This window comes from Pyrgilauda ruficollis, unplaced genomic scaffold (genome assembly GCF_017590135.1).
Source record: "Pyrgilauda ruficollis isolate IOZ18807 unplaced genomic scaffold, ASM1759013v1 scaffold50, whole genome shotgun sequence".
NCBI classification, from domain to species: domain Eukaryota; kingdom Metazoa; phylum Chordata; class Aves; order Passeriformes; family Passeridae; genus Pyrgilauda; species Pyrgilauda ruficollis.
The window spans coordinates 8,749,401-8,771,569 of record NW_024526600.1 but is presented as its reverse complement, the minus strand read 5'-3'; the positions used below and the strand labels follow the sequence as shown (position 1 = coordinate 8,771,569).

The 22,169-nt window shown below is 39.5% G+C and overlaps 1 protein-coding gene across 1 annotated transcript; it reads right to left on the bottom strand.

The window, feature by feature from the left end:
* Positions 1-291: 291 nt before the first annotated feature.
* PROS1 (protein S) lies at positions 292-22,154 on the bottom strand. The gene is made up of 15 exons (XM_041480288.1): positions 22,005-22,154; positions 18,443-18,600; positions 18,005-18,029; positions 17,591-17,677; positions 16,186-16,308; positions 15,943-16,065; positions 14,041-14,166; positions 11,795-11,916; positions 10,020-10,138; positions 8,350-8,539; positions 7,520-7,687; positions 6,334-6,502; positions 5,725-5,873; positions 4,798-5,011; positions 292-2,649 (listed from the first exon to the last, which is right to left on the bottom strand). Exons 1-15 carry the CDS (start codon positions 22,063-22,065, stop codon positions 2,504-2,506), a joined length of 1,980 nt encoding a protein of 659 aa, XP_041336222.1. The 5' UTR covers positions 22,066-22,154; the 3' UTR covers positions 292-2,503.
* Between the last annotated feature and the right edge of the window lie 15 nt (positions 22,155-22,169).

The following is a 22,169-nucleotide window of genomic DNA, read 5'->3' as shown; positions in this document are numbered from 1 at the left end:
ATTCAGTGAAATGCATCTGATGAAGGAAAAAATACAGGAATTGGTTACTTGCCCTGATCTTCTTTGTTTCCACTCGTAGTTTTAAACAAAGTCTAATTTCCTCAGGTACTATTAAACAATTAATTAACTTAATTACCTAGAGAGTATGGATGCCTATTTGGATAGCATATTAATTGGAGCCAGTTCTTTTCTTTGATGCTGAAGATGATCACAATCTCCTGAGAAAGGCATTAGGCCACCAGAACAAGCCTTGCACAGCAAAAATTAACAAAAATATGCAAATACAACTTCAAATGAAAAGAAACTTGCAAATGCTGCTTTATTTAATTCTTACAATAGGGAGGCACTTTTACATTAAAAAAGAAGTGCAGAGGTTTCATTATTAACTACAAAACCCTAAAGTATTATTCCATGAAAACAAAGAGAAATAGTGTCTGTGTGACAAAGTGATTGGTTTTTCCTTTCATTTCTATACAATTTTTTACATTTAAACAAACAAAACCTAAAAAAGTCTCTAGAAAACAACAGCAAAAAAACCTTTTCTTCTGTTCCTGCAGGCCAGAAGCACTTAGAACATTGATGACATTTTGCTTTGTGCTCCTAATCTCTTACTTTCTGTGCTTGTTGTATGAGGCAGAGTCTGACCCAGGGGCTTTCCAAGATTAATGGGTGCCACAGAGGTATCATAAATAAAGTGATCATGTGTTTATTTGATGTCAAAAGTCTCAGTTCAGCTCTGCCTTGCATGCAAAACCTGCTTGTTTCAGTCAAGCTATTCTCCAACTAAGACCTGTAGGCAGAGTGTGTGTGTGGGTATGGAGGAAGAGCAGGGAAGGGTGACTGCAGGAAAGGATTTCCCCTCCATGGAGTCAGAATTCCAAGCTTGTTTTCCATGCCACCCTAGAAAAGTGACCTTGTATTAATGGCAAGGAGCCCCTGGCTGTCAGCTGCTTGCTGGGCTGTACTGGGTGAAAGTTGGGAGCAAATCCTGTATTGCACTACCCAAGTGGGAAGTGAAGTGGCCAATAAGTTCAGCCAAAGCAATAATAACACTGAGAGATGGGCTCAGATCTGCACTAACCCTTGCATTTAACACTGGAGGAAACTTCCCTGATGTCACTCAGAATATCCCTGGAGAAAGGCAGTCCTCCAAATGAATATTGTCACAATCCATCCTTCTGGACATCCGCTTCCACTTCAGTGTCTCAAGTGAAGACAGCAGAGCTGGGGTCAGGAATGCTGGCAGATAAATATCTCTGCTTGATGGATGAGAGGATATATTTATACCTCACAGCAATCCTCTTGCTATTTATTTGGTTTGGGGTTAAGAAAACCACCAGGTGAGCTGCACAGGGAGGCTTCTGGTGCTGTGAAAATGAGCTTGCAAGTGGAAAGAACGCTCAAAGGATGTTGGAGAAATATTGGAAATGCTCGAAATCAGCACACCTGAGGAAAGCAATACTTTTCAAATCACCTGTTGGTTTATTAAAGTTGGCTGAGCAGAATATGGCTTTACATTCTGAGGTTACTGGCAAAATTCAGGTTTTCAATGGCAGCAGGGCTCAGAAATAAATCTGTTCTGGAGCTGTCTGAAGGCCAGGTTACCCTAAATAAAGGGAATATGATGGATCATCAGACTGTGCTTAGGCTGAGCAGTGCTAGGTTTGATGGAAGAAGTATTTGCTGAAATTCCTTGATTTTACTCAGCAAATTCCAGTTTGATGTCCTGTGATGCAGAGCTCCTTCCTTCAAGCCATTTCCTCTGTTTTTCAAAATTTCCTGGGGTTTATTTTGGCCCGCTTTGAAAGTAAATGACCTGAACTGATCCAGAACTCTTCAAACTCTAAAGCTGGGTTCTAAAGACAGACAAATTAAAGCTGGTCCAGTATAACCAAAACTGTTTTCAAAAACTGAGCTACTTAAATAAACACTTCCATTTTGAAGTTGCTTTACCACTATAGATACAACCTGTAAACATACTCACAGAGTTTGGGCTATAGATTCCAGGGTATTTTTTTCCTTTATCAAAAGCACATATTGCAAAACCTGTAGAGATTTTTCTTTGCATGTTATGCTTGAAAATGTTTAGTAATTCTGGTTTCATTTAGATTCTAATACACTAAAATTATTTGCAACTTGTAACTTTGTGCTGATATATGAAATAGAAGATGTAAAATTCTTTCTAAACAGAAATTCCTAAACCTTCTGTCCAAGGTAAATATGTCAACGGACATAGCATGAACACGAAAGATAAATCTAGCTTTAAGATTTCCCACTGATATATAAAAGAATGTCTTACAAAATTTTGACCTTGATTGTCTCTTTCCAGCTGAACAGAGAGGGGTTTTTTTTTCCCTTCCATTCTACATTGAAAGGGAGAAAACCACGCTGCTGCTTATTTCTCTGGCACATCTTGCACGAAATAATGCAAGCTCCATTATGGCATGAGACTAATTACACAAATTACATCTGAAAGAAAAAAAGTTAAATTAAATCTGAACGGTTACTGCATGATCAGTGGGCACGAGTGAGATCTGATGTCGTTGTGCTTGGAAATGGCTTCATCCAGATCCAGCTGTCTGTTGTTGACCTCCACCTCCATGCAGCCATTATAAAAAGCAGTCACTGGTGTAGCACCCAGAGGAACATCTGCACAAAAACACATCCAGTTCATTAGGCCAAGGCATGCAAATTCCTATGGATTTTTCAGATCAGTCAAAACGTGGGGAATACTCCACTCCCCATCCATTATTTGGTCATGGGAGAAAAGGAGCAATTTGGCAGGCAACACTTGAGTTCTTCTGCCTTTTCTTTAAGATCAAGTCAGCAAAGCTGAGAGAGGCCAGTAAAATGTTAAATATGCATTAGAAGGCTGTTCCTATCCAAAAACTGAACTCCAGAAACATTTTCCATAGCGGCTTTTCCTGTATTAACAACAAGAGTTTGTGTCCTGGAGCCCACTGTTCTTGTCCTGAGCTACAAACAGCTGTTTCTGGGCTTAGAGGTCACACAAAGAACTCTCTTGCTTTTGCCAGGAAGCTACTCTAGATTCAAATCTGCAGCTTCTCACTTGGGGCACTCCTGGGAACTTCACACATTTTCCTGCTTCCTCACTGCTGCTTCCAAGTGAATTCTCTGTGACACGCTCACTTTATCTTTAATACATTAAGGTATTGTTTGGCTTAGGGCAGCATCAGATCATGGATATGCTTCCAGGAAACAGGATGTTAAGCTCACAATCAAGCAGGGACTGCTCTCAAGTCTTAGGGTACAACTGGCTTCTTACAAGGTAGACCTAAGGGATGCAAGCACCTTCAGCAATTAGAATGAGGGTGATTACGAGCTCATCTCAAAAGCATCCTCTCTTTTTTTCAGGTGTTAATCACCCTATCCCTCCTAAGGAGACAGATTTGGTTATCTTAGGAACAAGGAACACTGTTTTCTCATTATTTTATTTTTCTGTAAGCTGAGGTATTGCACAGAGTCCTGTAGAATTGCTCCCTTCTGCTTTTTTCACCCAGTGAAGAAAACACTGCTGTCACAGAACCATGGAAGTTTCATTTAACCTGCACTGGTTGTGCTGAAATAACAGGGAAATACTCCCACCTCTGTTACTAGTTTGTAGAAAGGGATATCAAAAATGGGGACTTATGGTCTTCATGAAATGCATGGGGTTTTTTAATACAGAGGCTTGGGGTTTGGGGGACTTTTTTTGTTTTATTGTGTTAATTTCCATGTTTAAGATAGCTTTCAGAACTTAAAAACAGAGATGACAAAAAACTGAGATTAAGGAGCAGCGAGTAACTAATACTTTATTCTTATCTCTTTGGGATGCCTGAATAATGCAAAGCTCTTCATTCTCAAGATGTTGATTTCTCTGTGGCTGGCAGTACTAAAAAAGAATCATTTAAGCATCACAAAGATGAAAAGGCCCATGAAATGACTGGAATCTTAGTTACTGTGGCTCTGTTAAACTGCTAACTCACCTGTATTGAGTAAAAACTGACTCATTCCTTGTCAATTCAAGACATGTCCGTCAAATTTGTAGCATTTTCTTAGGAATTATGATTCATTCTCCGTAAAATAACAGGATACAGAAAAGCTCTACAAGTAGCAACACTGTAACCATGGCACCTTTCCTGTAGCAATTTTCAAGTTTTAATTCAGGTTTTGACTATTTCTCACCTGGGGCAATGATCTTTTTCCTCTTGGTTCAGCCTGAAATCAAACTATTTATACAGAAGCACGTACACACTTTCTGGACAAAATAATCCTTGTGATAAGGATAATGTTGACATTATGTCTCAATAATGTCAACTTGAAGCCTGCTTTGAATGAAATATTTGCTGTTTCAACACATTCTCTGTCTCATAAAGATTACCAGTCATCTCTTGCTCAGAGTTTAATTGTTGAAACCATATTTCCTGACTTTCCATTCTGCACTTCTGACACTTGGATTATTTACAAATACCTGCTTTTCTTACATTTTTGATGCAGTTCCTCAATTGTGCCAGATGGTGGCATTTCAGAAACATGCAATGTTAACCCAACTCGAAAATCAAGATATTTTCTAAATTCAAACCTCTAGAGAGCCATGTCTTCATGTCCAAATAATGCTACTGTTGAAAAGCTGGCTGCCTCCAAAGCTGAAATGACTGGAGGAAACAAGGCACTTGAGGGGAAAAAATACTTTTTTTGTTTTGTTTTAATAATTGTAGGTTTTTCCTAGCATGGGTAAGGCTGAATACAATCAGGCTGTTATAAATAATCAAATTAATAAAAAGAAACAGGTCTCACCTGGCAGGCCACCCAGGTAGGTGACAACATTTGCCATCATTGCTTGATGCAGAGTTGAGAGTTGCTCAGAGTTGGTTCTGTCTGTGTGTGAATCAACAGCCAGTTCAAGCTCCTGTTTGGTCACTAGAAGTCCAACCTGCACTCTTCTGGGGGTGCATAACTTCTTTGATTCCAGCTGTGCAACAGTGGTGTTCCCAATGGTCACAGTGATTTTCTAGATGGAAGAATGGTAGATCACCAAAGATGTCACATGCAACTTTAATAAATCATTACACTTGGATCTGGTGCACTTTGTATTTGCAAGTAGAAGAAAATATTAAATACTGGTGCCTTCAGCTGGAAAAGCTGATGTGTAGCCCTCACTTCTGATGATGAATGCCATTCTTAAATTCATAAGTGAGAATGTTTTACAGGGAACAGCTCTGGATACACTTCTGAGGTGAAATCCTGTTTCACCTACAGTTTTAAAGGTATCCAAGTGCTCACTACAGGCTGTTATTTTGGGAAAAAGCCTGGAGTAGCCATGGTGTATAATTATGCTCTAGCTTGGGATGGCTGATGTAGAGGGATATAAATGGAAACTTAAGGACAACAAAATCTGTTAATAATTTGGAACTAACATGATGCTCTTACTGTATACACTGCTGTCATAGCTCCCTTTCTGCTCTGTGCTTTTGGAAGGAAAGGTTACAGAAAACATGATGGAATGGATCTGAGCTCAGACTACACAATGTAATCTCCCTGGCACGAGTGATTAGTGCTTAGTCACTGCTGCAGCAATCATTAATAGACAGATATTTTCTGCACATTATTACCCAATCTAATTTTCAAAATACTGAGGCTACCAGCTGCACTGCAAGTGTGTGAGTTAACTTTTTTTTAGTTTGATTTTTCACCTGGCAGCTGCTAGGAGAATTGTAAGATCACCTGTGAGTCAGAGGAGTTAGAGTCCACTATGGACAACGCAAGAGGCACTGTTTCATTAGAAACCAAGGCAAACATAACACCAGTGTCTGTGGATGGGCGAATAGTCAGAGTCACATTTATTAGCCAGTCTTCAGCACTGTCAAGATTATCTGTTTTAAAGAGAATAATGGAAATTAGTAAATCCACTTGCTGATGAAAAATTAATATGGGGTTAAAAATTACTATTTAAATCTCCTCCCTACTGTGGAAAAATTAGTGTTAATTTTTGAACTTAAAGAAATAACTATAATTCTAAAGAAACCCAAGCAAATAAACAAAAAAAAAACAAAAAATCCCACAAAAAACTCCAACTAAATTTTAATCCTGGATCTTCAATAGTGGCCAACCTTTGCAATTAAACTTCTGAATGTAAAGCACTCCAGAAACTGAACAGATGACAGAACTGTGATCAGAATCCTCATTCAAGAAGATTCCTAACAGAAGTTAAGGGATCACCGGTGGATGCAGAAGTGTATGGCTTAGTTTGTGTGACTTTATTTTCTTTTTTTAAAAAATTCATCAGTTCTATCACCAGTCCAACAGAAAACACAGGGATAGAAAAATACTTACTATAGTTTATCTGGAATGCTGCCATTCCAGTGCCAGGGTAGAAGGATCCTCTCCCCACTGCTACCAAACAGTGTTTGCTTTGTTTTTCTTGAATAACTTCATTTACTCCTGAATGTCCCTGGTTCATCAAGTTCCAGGCCCGGATACAACCATCCAGACGAGGGTTAATCTACAGCAGAATGACAGCATTGGGGGTTTGAGTCCAAAGCTGGGTTAAAAATGTTAATAATGAGGCATTATTTTCCATATCAGCTTATTTCTATGTAGTCAATACCAGCAACCAATGCTGTAAGTTACAGCAGTGATGCTGGGAGAAAACCAAGTGGCAGGCATTTGGTACCTCAGCCTTTAAAAAGTATTTATGGTTTAGCATTTCCCACTCTGTAATCTGGGATCTGGACAAAAGAATATTGCTTCCACTTTTAAAGCTCATCTTGTGACCTAGACAAAAGGACAGCAGATTTTCTATACTGAAAGAAAATGATCACTACAAATGCTGCTTGTTGAAAGCTTTATCTTTATACTAAAGTACAAAGAAATTTCTGGACTTGTTTTCTATTGGATAAAGGGATGTTATTGTATTGTTCCATGATTTTTTCTCTGCTTTGCTTTTAAGCAAAAATTGATTTTTTAAATTTTTTTTTTAATCTAAACTTTCTGTTGAGATTGCCAATTAGTTTCAAGGCTCCTGGACTGTAAAGAAAACAGTTGCAACAACTTGACTGTAGCCATTCTTGAGGCTGGGAGACTGAAAGAATCATGGGCCTTGTCCAGCCTGGGCTGTTGTAAAACCTTTTGAAAATGAAAGCTCACTGTGCTGCCTGCACAGTGAACACTGCACTTATTTAGAGCTTAGCAAAAGCCAGGACCAGGACATGAATCACCCTGAAATGCACTCTCAGCAGCAGCAGTGGTGGTGATTTAGGCAATCTTAAAGCCATATTAGGAAACAGGCTACAGAGTCCTCAAAGATTAGACCAGAAGTGCTGTGTTTTCACAAGTGAAGCCTTACTGAAGGCAGACTGAAAAGCTTCACTCATGTTTACTTTCAAAACAGTGGTTTAATAACCACATTTTCATTTTCTAAACAGGTTCCATGCCAGGCTTGCTTCTTCTGTGACTACCAGGAGTACACAACTGAACAGAGCATGACCAATCAATATTAGTCTTGTTATTATTTAATTACCTGTTTAACAAGAGCACCGCCCACTCTGCGAGGCAATCCTGCAATGTACACCTTGGTTTCCAAGAAACCCTGGGATTGTTTAAACAGAGTTCCTGGGCTGTTAATACTCATCACAGCCTCTTTAGCTATTTTTACACTGATGCTGTGTTCTAATTCTTCAACTGATACCTGGAATAAAATACAAATAATTACATATACACACATACATATTATTTTTTTAAAAAATAATTACATAAACCCTGTGAAGAATGACTAGTATTTCTTTAAACCTTGTAAAATAGTTTAAATGCAGTCACTATTTAAACTGTATTTAAACTTGATGCAGGGCAGCTGCCCATATCTAGAGACATTCTGGGAGGGTAACAAACAAAATCTAACTGACATTAAAAATTTGGTGTGCTCTATAGATTGTGTGAGAAACGTGAGAAAGACTTTTCATCTCAGGTGTGAAGGCTTGAAAAGCAAGATGAATTTTTTGGTCTAGCAGATGTAAAACTTGCTCTAAACACAAAGTATCCAATAACTCTGCACCTGACTGTGCAATCACAGTTTTGAATATCCTGCCACTTTCCTTTTCATGTTTAAAATCAATAATTGCTATGTTGATAGCTAGAGGTAATTATCTTCTCTTTGATTGTTAAAAGGTAGCAGAATTTCCTCATGTAAGGCATTCCCGTGCATTTCTTGGCTGGTTTTTAAAACTGGGGTTTGAGTGCATCATTTTAAGCCTTTCAGTAGTTTAGTTTAGCTCAGTTTCTCCCTATTTTATTTATCAGCATCTTCCCACAGTGAGTATAAGGAAAGGAATGGGAGAAGAAAATCCAACTTACTATATGCCACAGTCCATCATTAATGGCCTTGCCTCCACTGGTGACTTTTGTTCCAAACTCATTCTTGAACTGAATCTCAATCTTTCCATCCCTAAGAGCAAGCAAGATCCATGCTGAGTTGTCCAGGGATTCTGCATACAGGATCACCCCCTCTGCGTCGTACGTCCGGAAATCAAACTCTGCTGTAAATCTGAGTTGTGAAGAAGGAATCTTAATAAGAAGACAGGAAAGGTGAAATACTGTACAGCCCAGGATAACTCATAAGTAGGGTCAGAGAAAGGTTCAGAGATAATAACTTTTGGTGCCTCTGTATCTGAGCAGTTGTGATTTTTTGCACAGTTAGCCAAAAGCAGAATGGAACATAAGCCTTGTTCACTCAAATCCAGTGGGAAGCTTTCAGGTTAACACCCTGACCTGGGATTTCAAAGAACCTTGGTACAGTTCCCAAATTCACTCTGAGCTTTACTTGTGAAGGATATCCCAGTCCCCTGAGTAAGAAGAGACGTAATATTCTCATTGTATTTCATAGGGATGCAATGCAGACAAAATAGAAGATCTATGATGTGCTTCAGTAAAGCTGGATTGCCAAGTGCTGTCCTGAAGGAATTATAACCCAAAAATTTGCTCTGCCTTTCATATGCCATTCTCTCATTTGAGGATTTGTTGGCTGGATCTAGGTTGAGTGTGTGCATGTAGCAAAGTTAGGATTTACTGTGCAGTAGAGAGTAGAAGTAGAGTAAAAACAGTCTTTGGGACTAGACAAAACAGATTAAAGGTGAAAGGAGAAAGCGAAGCATTTGGAAGCTGGGGTTTGCCAAGGCATCTGTAACTCAGAACTGGGTCGCTGTCCCTCGCAGTGCTGCTCTGTGTCCCCTAGATGGGGCTGTCCCATCTGCCGGACGCACCCGACACCGCTCTGTATTTCTGTATTTACACCGAGCTTCAAACATTTATCATCTCTGAAAGCTCTTCCAGGACAGTGTCAGTGCCCGGTCAACTTGGAACAGCGGCAGAGGACAGAGTTCTCGGTATTTATGTCCATCTGCACGGTTCTGAGGCTCTGGGAATCACCAGCTCCACAGCTGCTGCTGCTGTTACCATCCAGTTGTTTGGTCACTAAGTCAGGGAACGCTGCAATTCTGGCTGATGCACCAAAGAGGTCCAAGAGCAATAAAGGGGTCAGTGCCACGGGCAATCGCTCTGACAGCTGTAAGGAAAATCATCCAGCTGGTGCCAGACAAGGTACTGTGCCCTGTGGTGTCCCTGGGACACTCTGTGTGTGAAAGGAAGCCCAGGGAGGGGCAGGGGGGCAATGGCCTGACTTTGTTGCTCAGCAGGATGGACAGAGCATGTCCCAGCATCTACCTGAAGCAGGGGTGGAGCAACAGCAACATCCAAACTAAAGCCATTCCCATATATAACTGGAAGCTGTACTTAACTATAATAGTTATTATAACTGTAACTGTTTTCATATAACTTCTGAATTTTATGTTGATAATTCTAAATGCCTTCCTGTTTATTCATTCATTCATCATGTAAAGGTATCTATCCAAGGGGGAGATGGTGATATAATTTAGGCATGCAATGCATTCTTCCTAAACCCTCAGAAAATTAATGGAAACAAATGTCTGTCATTCCAATGCACACTTTTATCAATAGCAAATGCTTACCTTGTGACATTTGGCAGTTTGAACTTTAAGTAGAGAACGGGAATTCCTATAAATTGCTCTGCCAGGTAAAGCAGTTGATAATTCTTTTCAAGATTCAGTGGGATACACTCAGTAACAGACTGAAAATGGTAGAGGAAAAAAGCTGTTAATGCATTGTGATAGCTTATGAAGCAACTCCTGTTGTTGCCTGCTAGCCTTTTTTATTTTTAAAGTAATGGCTTACCTCTGGGATTTTTTTCTTTTTTTTAAACTTGAATACCTATGTACAAATGAAATGGTGTGGTTTTGCTTTTGCTTGAAACATCCCTTATTTAAACTGCTGGAGGATAATCCAGGTTGACACACAGTTCTGGTGGATTGAAACTAGTATTTAAATATTTAGTTTTTGAATTAAGAATTCCAATCTTCCATCAAGCACTTTTCTTTCACCAGGGATATATGACACCCACCTTCTAGGGAGCTACCAAGCTCTGTTACTGAAGTTCTGCAGAATCTAAACCTGCTCAGGTGTTAGAAGGGAACAGACTAGAGCTATACCTGGGGAAGACTGTTAAAGAGAAATTAAAGAATCACAGTGCTTTTGGACAACTAGAAGCCTCAAAGCCTCTTGGCTCAAATTTGAATCCCTCAAAACATTCTGTGACTGTCTTCTACTCTGATTTTGCTATTCCTGATGCATCAGTTCCATTAAATGTACAGGTGCTCTGCTTGAATTTTATGGCTACTTCATTTTATGGCTGCTGGTGTCACTAGTTTTTAGATTGAATATATTTTTAGCTGACTGAACTTTTCTTCCCCAATTAAAAGGCATGAAACTAACTTCCAGATAGAGAATTAATCACTGTTGAACAACAGTACTGAAAATAAGAGCATCTTCCAGCCTCATTACATCTCACCATTTCAAGGATGAGCAAAATGAAATAGAATGACTGCCAAGTGATGTTCATTAAATTTCAGAAAGTACAAACAAGACCTAATACACAGATCCTGTAACTTGTGTCAGATCTTGTTCTTGCAGTTTAAGCCAAATTGTGTTATACTCTGTTAGAGGTGTTTTATTGTTGCTAAAAGTGTTTTATTGTTGGCAGTTATCTGAGCTCGCTTCACATGACATCTCAGACTGCCTGAACTTTTCAAAGTATACAGAGAACCACTTACAAAAAAATCCTTGGACTTCAATCCTTGAATCCTGATTCTCTGGAGTTTCAAACTTTCTGCTCCTAAGAAGTGTAAATTTTCAAACTGATCAAGAGCAGCCCATTTTGGCTGCAAGATGTTCTCCAATTGGCAAGTATTACTGAGTGCTTTTCCTTAAGCTATGGCAGATGAGAACTGTGGAAAACAATCCAGGTTTTTTTTTCAATCCAAACGGAGTAATTCTGAAACAGTGAGCAAAAACTTTTGCACAGCCTAAGGAAAACTTGGGAACATATGGACAAAAGGAACATTCTGTCTCTGAGTGGGCTGAACAGGAATTACTTGTTTGATAGGAAAAAGCTGAGGCTTATTTTGGAAGCAGCAGGGAATAAAGATGCCTGGCTAAAGCAAGCTGCTTCTGACAGGACTCCTGTAAATGAGCATGCATGAACTGAATGGCATCCAAATCCCTGCTGCTTTGGGAGCCAAACCATAGATCAGAATCCCCAGCAGTTTCTCAGGAATTTTTAATCAGTTCTCAAATAGCTTCCTATTTTCCTTAATCTAAGCTATCCTCTCATCAAGAAATACCAAACTTTGTGATTTTCCACGTGGAATTCTACATAGCACACTTTTACCTCACAATTCTTCATGTCCTTAGAGAGCTTGAACCCTTTCTTGCCATCACAATAGCAGCTGTAACTTCCTGGTGAGTTCACACAGAGTTGAGCACAAATATTTTCAGCACATTCATCAATATCTAGGGAGATTAAAGCAGACAGATGATTTTTTTTTTTTTCCATGGCACAGACTAAAAACTAATACAAATTAATAGAACAACAGACACATCTAGGGAGATTAAAGCAGACAGAAGTTTTTTTTTTTTCATGGCACAGACTAAAAACTAATACAAATTAATAGAACAACAGACAAGAGAGGTTCTCTGGAATAACATGAATCCAAAAGGTGATTTAGTAATCTGATAGAGGCCTGGAATGCAGAGCTGGAGACAATTTGGTCTGATTTCTGAGGCACAAGGTGGCTGAATAGTGAGAGACTTCATAAACTGCTGCCACAGATGGCATAAATCCCATTCTGGGTCAGATCTCTTGCTTTTCTTGTAAGACACAATGAGAGCTCAGATTATTAAAAGTATATGGGGCAAATATGTGAAGAAAGAATGTGCTTTATTCATATAAATCCCAAATAATCTCAGGGCAAAATACCTTTTAAAATAACATACAATAATCTCATAATGCCTAAGGTTCAGACAGCTTCTACTTGTGGAGAAGAACAGTCTGATTTGAGCTGCAAATCAATACGAGAACTTCATTTTATAATTAGGAGGTTGTGCAAAGTAAGTAATTTAGAAATGAAAGGTAGTTTTAAAAATGTAAATTTTACATTTCTAATATAGAAACAAAATCTCTCCTTGACAAGAGACTCCAATGAAGGTGATTTGAGCTTCAGATTAAAGCAACTGCAACATTTATTCTGAAACAAATAGCCCTTCAAGTGGGAAGAAAAAATTTTGTACCAATGCATGCATTTAAATCTGGGGGGTTTTAGGACTAAAATACTTTTTTTTTTTTTTTTGGCTGTTGCTTGGAGGAAGAGAGGTAATGAAAAACATAACAAACCCTGTTCTGTTCTTCAGTCTAATAGTATCTGTCATCATAGAGATAGCTGTGCATAAATGTATGTAAATTCAATTTTCCTAATATGCATAATTGAGTTTAGCCACCTACAAGCAGTACGACAATGAAAAGCTCATGTCATTTAGTATTTCTGTAAGGCTACATTCCTGTCAGGCTGCACAATCCCGTCCTTAGACAGGATTTGGTGACTCATTTAATGTGGTTACAACAAGGTCTAAAAGCTTAGCAGCATAATCCTCCTGCTAGGGAGGTAAGACTTTCCCTGTTGGAATGTCGTCATCTTGCAACCTCCTGAATCCATGTCCCAGCAGAAACACAACACTTACGTGGCTTGCATCAAATTGGATTTATCTGAAGGAAACCCTAAGAGGAGTAAAAATTAATTACTGTGAAGTTTTTCTCACTTTGGTGCATGCAGGAACAGAAAATTGTCAGTAGTGTTTTAATCCCATAGTAACTGGACAAAGAGCTGACACCTGGGTATGTAAACACTGCCACTGTGCAGAGCTTTGGCACTAAAGACCTGCAGGAAAAGCCATGGAGCAAAAGATTCATGGCCATCAGGAAGGGGCTTTTGTGTCCTTTTGAGCAGTAATAAAAGACAGCTTTTAAAATAAAAAGCAGCCACTGATAGATTTTCCTTAAACTGACAGTGTAGAACATTCATCTTCTTTGGAAAACTCTCAGAGCTTTCATATCTGTTTACAACTGAAATTTAATTTCTGATGTGCAGTAAACAACAACTTTAACAAGCACAGAGAAATAGAACATATTCGAAGACAAATATGCAAACACTTTCAACACTGGCTAAGTTATGGTCTTTGTATGAGTGGCTTCTTGTTATTTCACTGCTAGCTATCAATGCTTTTCAACTTTGCTATAATTGTTACAGAACTTTGGAATGTTTTAGTTCCAGATTGTCATTTCAGGAAAGATTCTTTTGGAGCAGCTCATTTTTTTCACAGCTCTTTCTCTGGATTTTTCGGAATAGTTTAATTTGACAATTGAGATCTTTATAAAAAAAACATTTTTAAAAAAACTTTAGAGAACTGCCATGCTGTCATGCAATACAGCCTGACAACAATTAATTTAATAAAGAATATGAAGATTCAGAAATGCACCGGTAGATGAGGAGCTCAGTTTTGTATAGCAGTGGATTAAAAAAAGAAAAGAGGAGAGGGAAGATGAAAGATAAGAAAAAGGAGGAGCTGGGGACAAAGACACACCTTCACAGTTCTTGGAAGTTGAATTATATGTGTAGCCTTCTGGACATTCACACTCATATCTCCCCTGGGTGTTTTTACAGGTGGCTGTCCCACAGATGTTTGGATGTAGCACACATTCATTTATATCTAGAAACACAAACAAGTTATTAACATACAACTCCCACTCTTGCACACCATTTTTCTTCCCAGCCTTATCCAACACTGTGCAAACTGAGTGAGGCTGGCAAAAGTTTTTGGTAGCTCTGCCATGCTGTCACTGCAGACTAGAGCTACAGCCAGAAAGATTTCCATAGGGCTGTAAAAGACACTTCTGCATGCCCCCAGTGGAAAAATTCTCTGCCTGCCTATCTTTCCCATCCCTTCATGTGGGTAACAGGGAAGGGATGCATGTCTAGGAAGGCAGAGAGAGAAACAAGGCTACAGAATTCCCATAAACTAAACCAGACTGCCTAGTAAAATTCCATCTTAGAAAAAGACACCCAGAAAGACAAGAGATAATCCAATCAGAGGTTCTTCCATGCTACAATCAATTCATGTCAGTTTTCTTTTAATTGGCTATGCTGAGAGGTGTTCAAGTCCCTCACTGTCTCTCTATCCCTCAAACCATTTTAGTGTCTATCTTCTGTCTTGTTTTCAATTTGTCAATGTCATTTTCCCCATGCAGATGTGGCAGTGGGATTCAGGGTATAGTATCAATCTTACTAAGTGTCTTTGAGACAGAAAAATATCAGATCCCTGGCAGTACTACATTCATAAATGCAGGGATCATTCTGGTTTTCTCTGTGGTTTTGTAACAGCTGTGGAAATGGTGCTGCACAGGAGATTCTGCCACTGGCTTGCTTGGAGTCCTGGAACTGTAGTAAGTCAAAGCTGCCCTGAATTCACACTACTTTTTCATAAGTTAGTGTATTCCAAATTCTTGACTGTTTAACTCTGTAGTTGCATGTAATAAAATACTTGAATGCAGTTTATCAAATTATTAAACTAACATGCAAGACACTAAGGTATATTAGTCTATTTTTATCTTTGATTACTTTTTTACCACATTTTCCAGTATCTTTCCAAGAATTAAGCGAGCCACTTTTATCTTTGATTACTTTTTTACCACATTTTCCAGTATCTTTCCAAGAATTACAGAACATTTAACCACTTTATCTCCTTGCTCTTTTTCATAAACCTACAGTCTTCTGTCATTCTGGCATGTCTTTGGAAAAAAAAAAAAAAAATCATCTGACATCATCCAAAACTGTTGTTCCATTAAAATGGAATGAAGTTGTAATTTTTTCTAAAAATGCAGTAAGAACTGCTAATTATGTAAATACACAGTCTTTATTTGGAATGGAATGAAGCTTGTAGGTCATGGCCAACAGTAGACACAAGCATGTACAGAAAAAATAATGCTGGGTGAATCAAAGGAAAATCTTTCTCTCCATTAAGAAAGATTTTGGATTCATTAATAGTTTCTTCTCCAATGAACTTCAAACTGCAGAAAGAGCAGCATGGCTAATTTGGAGTGATTTAGCCTAAATCAGTATTTACCAGAGAGAATTTCCATGGTAACAATATCAGCTAATTGTATCACTTTAGATTCTTGTTTCAGGGTGCTTAAAGGATGTGTGAAACTGGTGAGAGACCAAAATGAGCTTTATGGAGCTCCAGTAATGAAGCAGAATCTCATCTATAGCCACTCCCTCTTTCTTTCCTTGCTTCTTGATCTGGTTCATTATTTGGCTGCCCAAATGCCTGCAGTGTGTAAGGAATGAGCAGCCAAACTAAACCAGGGCTGGCTTTTTCAGAGGCAATACAAGAGCATTTGTGGAACTACTGGATGAAACCCTTCCCTCTCTCTGGTCAGCAGGCACTGTGCTGGCATGGAAAGATGCTCCCCTGAAGTCTCCCTACCTCCACAATCCCTTTTGTTGGAATGCATGAAGTAGCCATCTTCACACAGGCAACGGAAGCTCCCAGGGAAATTGGAACAGCGTTGGCTGCAACCTCCATTGAAGTCTTCACATTCATTTATATCTGTAAAGAAAAGGGAATCAAACTCTCTGCTGACAGCAAGGCACCAATAACATAGTGTTCAATAGTAGAAATGTAATTGTGCTTCTGAGAACCAACATGCCAAGAAATTGAAGACTGTACCTTCCTCACAGTTCTCTCCTCTCCATCCTGCTTTGCAGACACAGGTATACTTGGCTTGTCCATCTATGCAATCCTTATATCCATCTTTATGGCATGGCAGGGGGCTGCACTGGTTTGAAATTTCTGTGGGATGGAAAACATGGAAAATCCTTGTTATTTGGGGTTATTTCTCCTCAAGAATCATTTTAGTCTTTCTTCTCTTTCTACAAGTCATGAAATAGGAAAGGTCTTGATGTATAACATGAAGCACTCCCACAACAATCTTGCTACTCATTCTGTCAGCAAGAATTTTTAACTGAGTGAGAACATACAAAGCCACCAGTACTTTTTCTATGCCAGGCAGAAAACAACTAGAAGACAGATTACTTCCTAAGCTAATCCCTGCAAGATGTGACCAGATTTTATATTATTGTACTTAAAATATGTATTTCAGTTTTTAAAGAACTGCAGTTTTTAAAAGTTTTTAAAGAACAGTGCTCTGCCCCCATCATACTACCACATATTTCACTAGAAAGATCAAAGTTTTAAGAATTCAAGATTAGAGAGTTGAGTTTCTCTGTTCAAGAGTAATCAGACAGAGAAACTGGTAATTTATTGCACTATTACAAACTGATCTGAAAACATGTTCAGCCATGACTGTGTGCAGTGTAATTACTGAGGATCTTTTTTGCCTTCCACTGCTTTCAATGATAAAACCAGTGTCAAATGGTTAAGTATTCTTATTCAAACTAACTGGAAGTTTCTTTGATATAACCAGGCTGTAGGAGGTTTAGAGAGATGTTTCAACTGTGGCAGTGGGAAATATGGTAAAAATGGCTTGCTATGAATTTACTAGAAAGAACATAATTTATGCTGGACCTGTGAATGTACAGGCACAAAAATCAAACATTTGAGAAACATTCCAAGTTTCATGCTTTGTGACCTTTTGTTTGGAATCAATGACTGTGTTCCAGATAATATTTTGATTACTTTGTTTTGCTGTTGATTTTGATATTTTTAAATTCTCAGCTGGTAATGTAACTACAGCCCAAAGAGTAGGCAGAAATGACAATTAACAGGAGACTCTCCTACTCTACCTGACAGAACATGACTTGCTAGAGGCAAAGGGTTTGGCATAACTGTTGAAGATGTGGCAGAGTACAGAGGACACACTGGGGAATATTGCTGGGTTGCTGCAGGACACTTCTGTTTGTAGAAGAACTCTGCCTTCCATGTTGCAGTCGATTGTGTTCCTTTATAAAGTTAAAAGCAGTCACTTAAACTGCTTTCTCTGGAAATGCTCTGTCTCACCTCACATTTTTGGTTTTTGATTATTGAGTTTGCCTGAGTTAAACCATTTTTTTTGTCTCTTTTTGTGTCTCTGAACAGCTTTTTAGCCACTGTGTGTTCCAACATCAGCACTTACCCTTGACACAAGCCCTCAGGTCAGCTGGAGAGTCTGGAGTGACTGCAGCCACCCTGAACACCCCTGCTCGATGGGAGGCAAGGCAGCCTGCAAATGCAAAGTCACACTATCAGCTCAGGGTCCAAACAACTCATTTACACTGAAATTACAGCACTTGCTGCATGGCATCTTCAAAGAGCCTGTTCTCACAGCCTGAATTGCAAAACTGGTCTGGGCATGTTAAGGACAGCTGATGACAGCCCAGCCTTCAGAGTGCCTCTGTGAGGATCTCAGCACACAGGAGATTCTCTGCACTATAATCAGCATGGAAATCATCCCAGTGCTAGGGGCAGAAAAACTAAACCAGTATTACCCAAATGAGAGCATCACTGAATCATACACTACAATTGTTTAGGGATTTTTTTTTGTACTTACTTAAATATTTGGGATAAAAATATTCCTGCAGAAAGAAAAGAAAAATAAAGGCTAAGAAAAATTTCAGGTAGATAAAATGACAGCAAAATACATCATCGAATATATTCTGAAATATATTGGTATTATAACTACAAAAGAAGAAAAAGTTAGTTTGAGTCACAAAATATAGGCCTGGTTTTCTACATTAATGTAGTTTGGACTAAAGCAGATTATTTAGTACACATAAGACTCAGTGAGATTAAAATACTGCACTGAGTTGGACACTTGCAAAGTGAGGGCAATGCAAATGAATTGGATGTCAAAATTACTTTGAAAATTGTCTCTTTAAATGGGGGGATCTTGCCCAGTGTTGTTACTGGGAGCTGTGAATTCCATGAGCTTGTCTTTCCCTCTACAAAGAACTGCTGTCTATATCATAGATACTCATAAAATACTTACAGTTTCAGGATTATTTTCAAAGATTTCCCTGGCTTCTTCCCTGTTGCATAATTCTTCAATGCATTCTCTTTCTAGATTTCCCTTCTTACTTTCTTCCATGAAAGAGTTTGCTCGGCGTTTCCTCAGCAGGAACTGAGAGGCATACTGCTGGGATAAAACTTGGGAGAAAAAAAGCAACTCTGTTATTATTGATCTCTTTTTGCAACAGATGAAAAATGCTGTAAAGACTGAGCAAATATGAGAATTTAACACAAAATTCTGAATTAAATGCTTAGTCAGGAGTTGATGTTTGCTATTGTTTTGAAAAATGCAAGCAAAAAAATTCTAGGATTCTGTATGTGGGAGCTGTTTCTGACCAAAAAATCCTTAATCTGTGCTATTAATCCCTAATAGCATCCATGCCTGAAGCATAATTTATAAGTCACACCCAGGACAAGATTTATTTTTTATGGTTATGGTTATTACAAATCAAGATATGTAAGCAGCAAGTAGATTAAAAAGAGCTGATTATTTTACCAGTTTCAGTGATATGCAATTAAATATTCTGACCCTATTAAATTTATGTGAGAGCAAAATGATGTCTTACCAAGTCAGGCTGCCTGTTATATGTAATTAACATAAATATCATTTTATTTTTCAGAACAGTGAAGAACAAGACAAAGGTGAGAATGCCATCCTGGGAATATCAAGGCAAACAATCTATAAATACATCAACATTTTACAAAGTAAAACAATCCTAGCCAGCTTTTATGATTCAGACCCAGCATGAGTCATTACTTAATTTTCATGTATCTGGTTATTGTCATTTTAGTGACTTTTAACAAGTGGTGAACACTGAGAAATGACACTAAAAATGAAAGATGTCCGCTTCAATGTTCTCTGCAGAGCACACAACACTCCAGGAACAGCCTCTAAATTAGACTGCCTGGTTTAATTTTTGGCTATAGCTTGCGATAGAGACAAAAATGGATGAGCACAGCTGGAAGAAGTCCAGAGTGCAGATGACAGATGTTAACTGGAGGGCACACTTTCCTTTCTCAGCCTCTGCACAACTTAACCTTTGGGAGTGCCCAGCTGTGTGAGGGCTGTGACACCTGCAGTGCACATCAGGTCTGTGGCCACACATTTTCATCCAGCTCCACAGAACAGAGCCATTCAAGCACACAAAGTCCATCCAGTACTGCCTGTGACAATTCCTCCACCTTCGGGAGCCACACCAGCTGCCAAGCGCCAGAGGAGAGCTCCCAGTTTCTCTGCACTAACAGGAAAGAAAAAATTAAGGAATCTGACTAGAAAAAGCAGATAATGAGGACCAGGGCTTGGAAGGAGACCGATTTAACATTTAACTAAAACCACACCATCCTAAACACATTAAAGGTCTCTACTAAGCGGCAGGGAACGTTCTGAAGTGCTGCAACGTTGGGCAATGACCTGAAGAAGCCTTTGTGTTACAGCCTCCTGAGTGAATCTGACATGGGCTGAGCTTGTAACTACAAACTAATCTATTTGCTTTCATTCTGGTAAAACTAATCATCCTGGGAAGGCAGTAAATAAGATTTCCTGAGCATAAGGTGGATGTGCATCTCACCTCCAAGGTTTTACAGCACAGCTCTATCTCAGAGAGAAACAAGCAAGTTGCTTAGAAAGGAAAGAAGTTCAATTAATTAGACTAGATGTTTTATTTCTCATTAATAAGAAAGATGCAGAAAGACCATCTGTCCTGAGGCAAAAGGAGTGACAACAGAAATAGGAAAATTGTGTATTACAGCTGCTGGGTTTGTTTCCATGGGAGATCTCTATCCCCACAAAGATGTTGACAATTAGCTACATCATTGTCATTTTCACACGGTTTTACAGTAAATAAAAGACAAGAAATTTTCAGTTGTCTACAAACAGATGTAACACTTTCTACTTCATGTCTTCAATACAGTGGGGCAATGGGAACAAGTCTTTTTCTCTACATCAGAGCAGTTTATCCTTCTCCCAAGCTGATTTCCTATAACTTCTGACTTGAAATAAAACACGTAACTCAGAGCAAATTCCATGTTTCTTTAGTTAAATATGTCAATCCCCATGCACAGAATCAGCAGTGTATTTATTCATCTGTGTTTTAATTACAAAGATTATGATAGGACCTTTATTAAAAACAAAAATTCCTGACTACTGCTGCTGCTGCCAGTCTGATTACAGGAAACTCCAGCTCATTTCTGACCCTGCCAAACCAAGTTAACCCTTAATGCACTCGGGTGCTTCACGTGGTCATCACTGAAGCCTTGTGCAACTCCAGAGACTAACAATTTCCAGAGGTGGGGTGCAGCCATTGTGTAGTGAATGCTTATCAGGCACATAAAAGTGATGCTACTCAAAAAGAAGAAAAAAATTGTGGGGGAGGATGAGATTCAGTGGTTTCTTACAGCTGTTCTGTCATGCAGATGCAACCTTAAACCTGCCTAAACTGGGCCACTTAAACATAACTTAGAGCTGCTTACCTAAGACCTCAGCCAAAGAAAGCACTTGAATAAAACTAAATAAAAAGTGACACCACTGTAGGAAGTGGCACAACCTTGTTTGCACAGCTCTGTAACTCCAGTGACAAGAGTATCCTGAAAAAGCTCCTCAGTGACATTATGCTATATAAAGTTGGCTGCTAATATTTACCTGCACCTTCTCCAAAATGCGTCCCTCACCTGGTATTTGACCAAATGCACTTGCACTGAGGCTTGCAGAGACAACTTTTTGATTATTGAACAGTATGAGCTGCATTTTAAAGCTGTTTTCTCTTCTTCCCCCCCTCTTCCCCTGCTATTCCAGAAATCCCTGGCACTGTTCAGAGCCAGGGATAAGAAACTGGAAATACGGACCACAGAAATTTTGGATGAGCAGGACAGCTCATTTCCTGCTGTTAAGAAAAATGACAAGGTACGCAGTGGAGAAGATAAATGGAACCAAAAACGTGATGAAAACAGGAGAAAATATAATTATGAAATATTTATATTTATTAGGTTTGTTTTTGGGACCGGTTAAAAACGTTGCAAAATGAACTTTCATCTTTTGATACTGCTGCCTTCCCAAGTCAGACACGCCAGCACCCTGCAGAATAGTAAACATTCGCTTTCTCTTCTGCCAGTTTAATCATTAGTAAAACAGGTCAGAAACAGGCTCACTTTGAGCCGCAATTCTGCTTGTTTCAGCCACACTGTCTTCTTCCACTATTAAGCTCAAAGACTCAAAAAGCTCAAAGACGGAATGCTTTATTTATTTAATTTTTTTTTTTTTTTTTTTTTAATTTGTATGTGAGAGCACGTAGCTCTTACTTAGCCTGCGAGATCTGAACTCACAAACAGAGCGAGTGCCGCTCGCCGGACTGCACAACAAAGCCACTTTTCCGAGCACACCGCGATCTCCCGAGGGCTGTTCCTGCAAGGGAACCAAGCTCCCAGCGCAGACGCTTTCCCGAGCCCAGCTCCCCCCTCAGGAACCGCGGGGCCCGAGCACAGCGCCCGGGCGGCCCCGGCCCCACACGCGGCCCCCGCCCCGTCCCGCCTCGCCTCGCCTCACTCACAGGTCGCCGCCTCGGCCAGGGCGATGGCCAGCGCCAGCAGCGGGAGGCACCGCGGCCTCATCGCTGCCGGGGGCGGCCGGGACTGCGCGGCTGCTGCTCAGCGGGGCCGGGCGAGGCTCAGGGGGCGGGAGGGAGGGGCGGCGGCGCGGCGGGGGGAGGCTGGGC

What these genes read in the sequence shown, in the direction of transcription:
- PROS1 (XM_041480288.1), bottom strand. Translation starts at nt 22,065, where the DNA reads ATGAGGCCGCGGTGCCTCCCGCTGCTGGCGCTGGCCATCGCCCTGGCC. An exon ending in ATGATGGACTGTGGCATATA is followed by an intron (nt 7,688 to 8,349) that starts GTAAGTTGGATT and finishes ATTTTATTCCAG; the next exon opens with GTATCAGTTGAAGAATTAGA. An exon ending in GCGGTGCTCTTGTTAAACAG is followed by an intron (nt 6,503 to 7,519) that starts GTAATTAAATAA and finishes ATTCTGCTGTAG; the next exon opens with ATTAACCCTCGTCTGGATGG.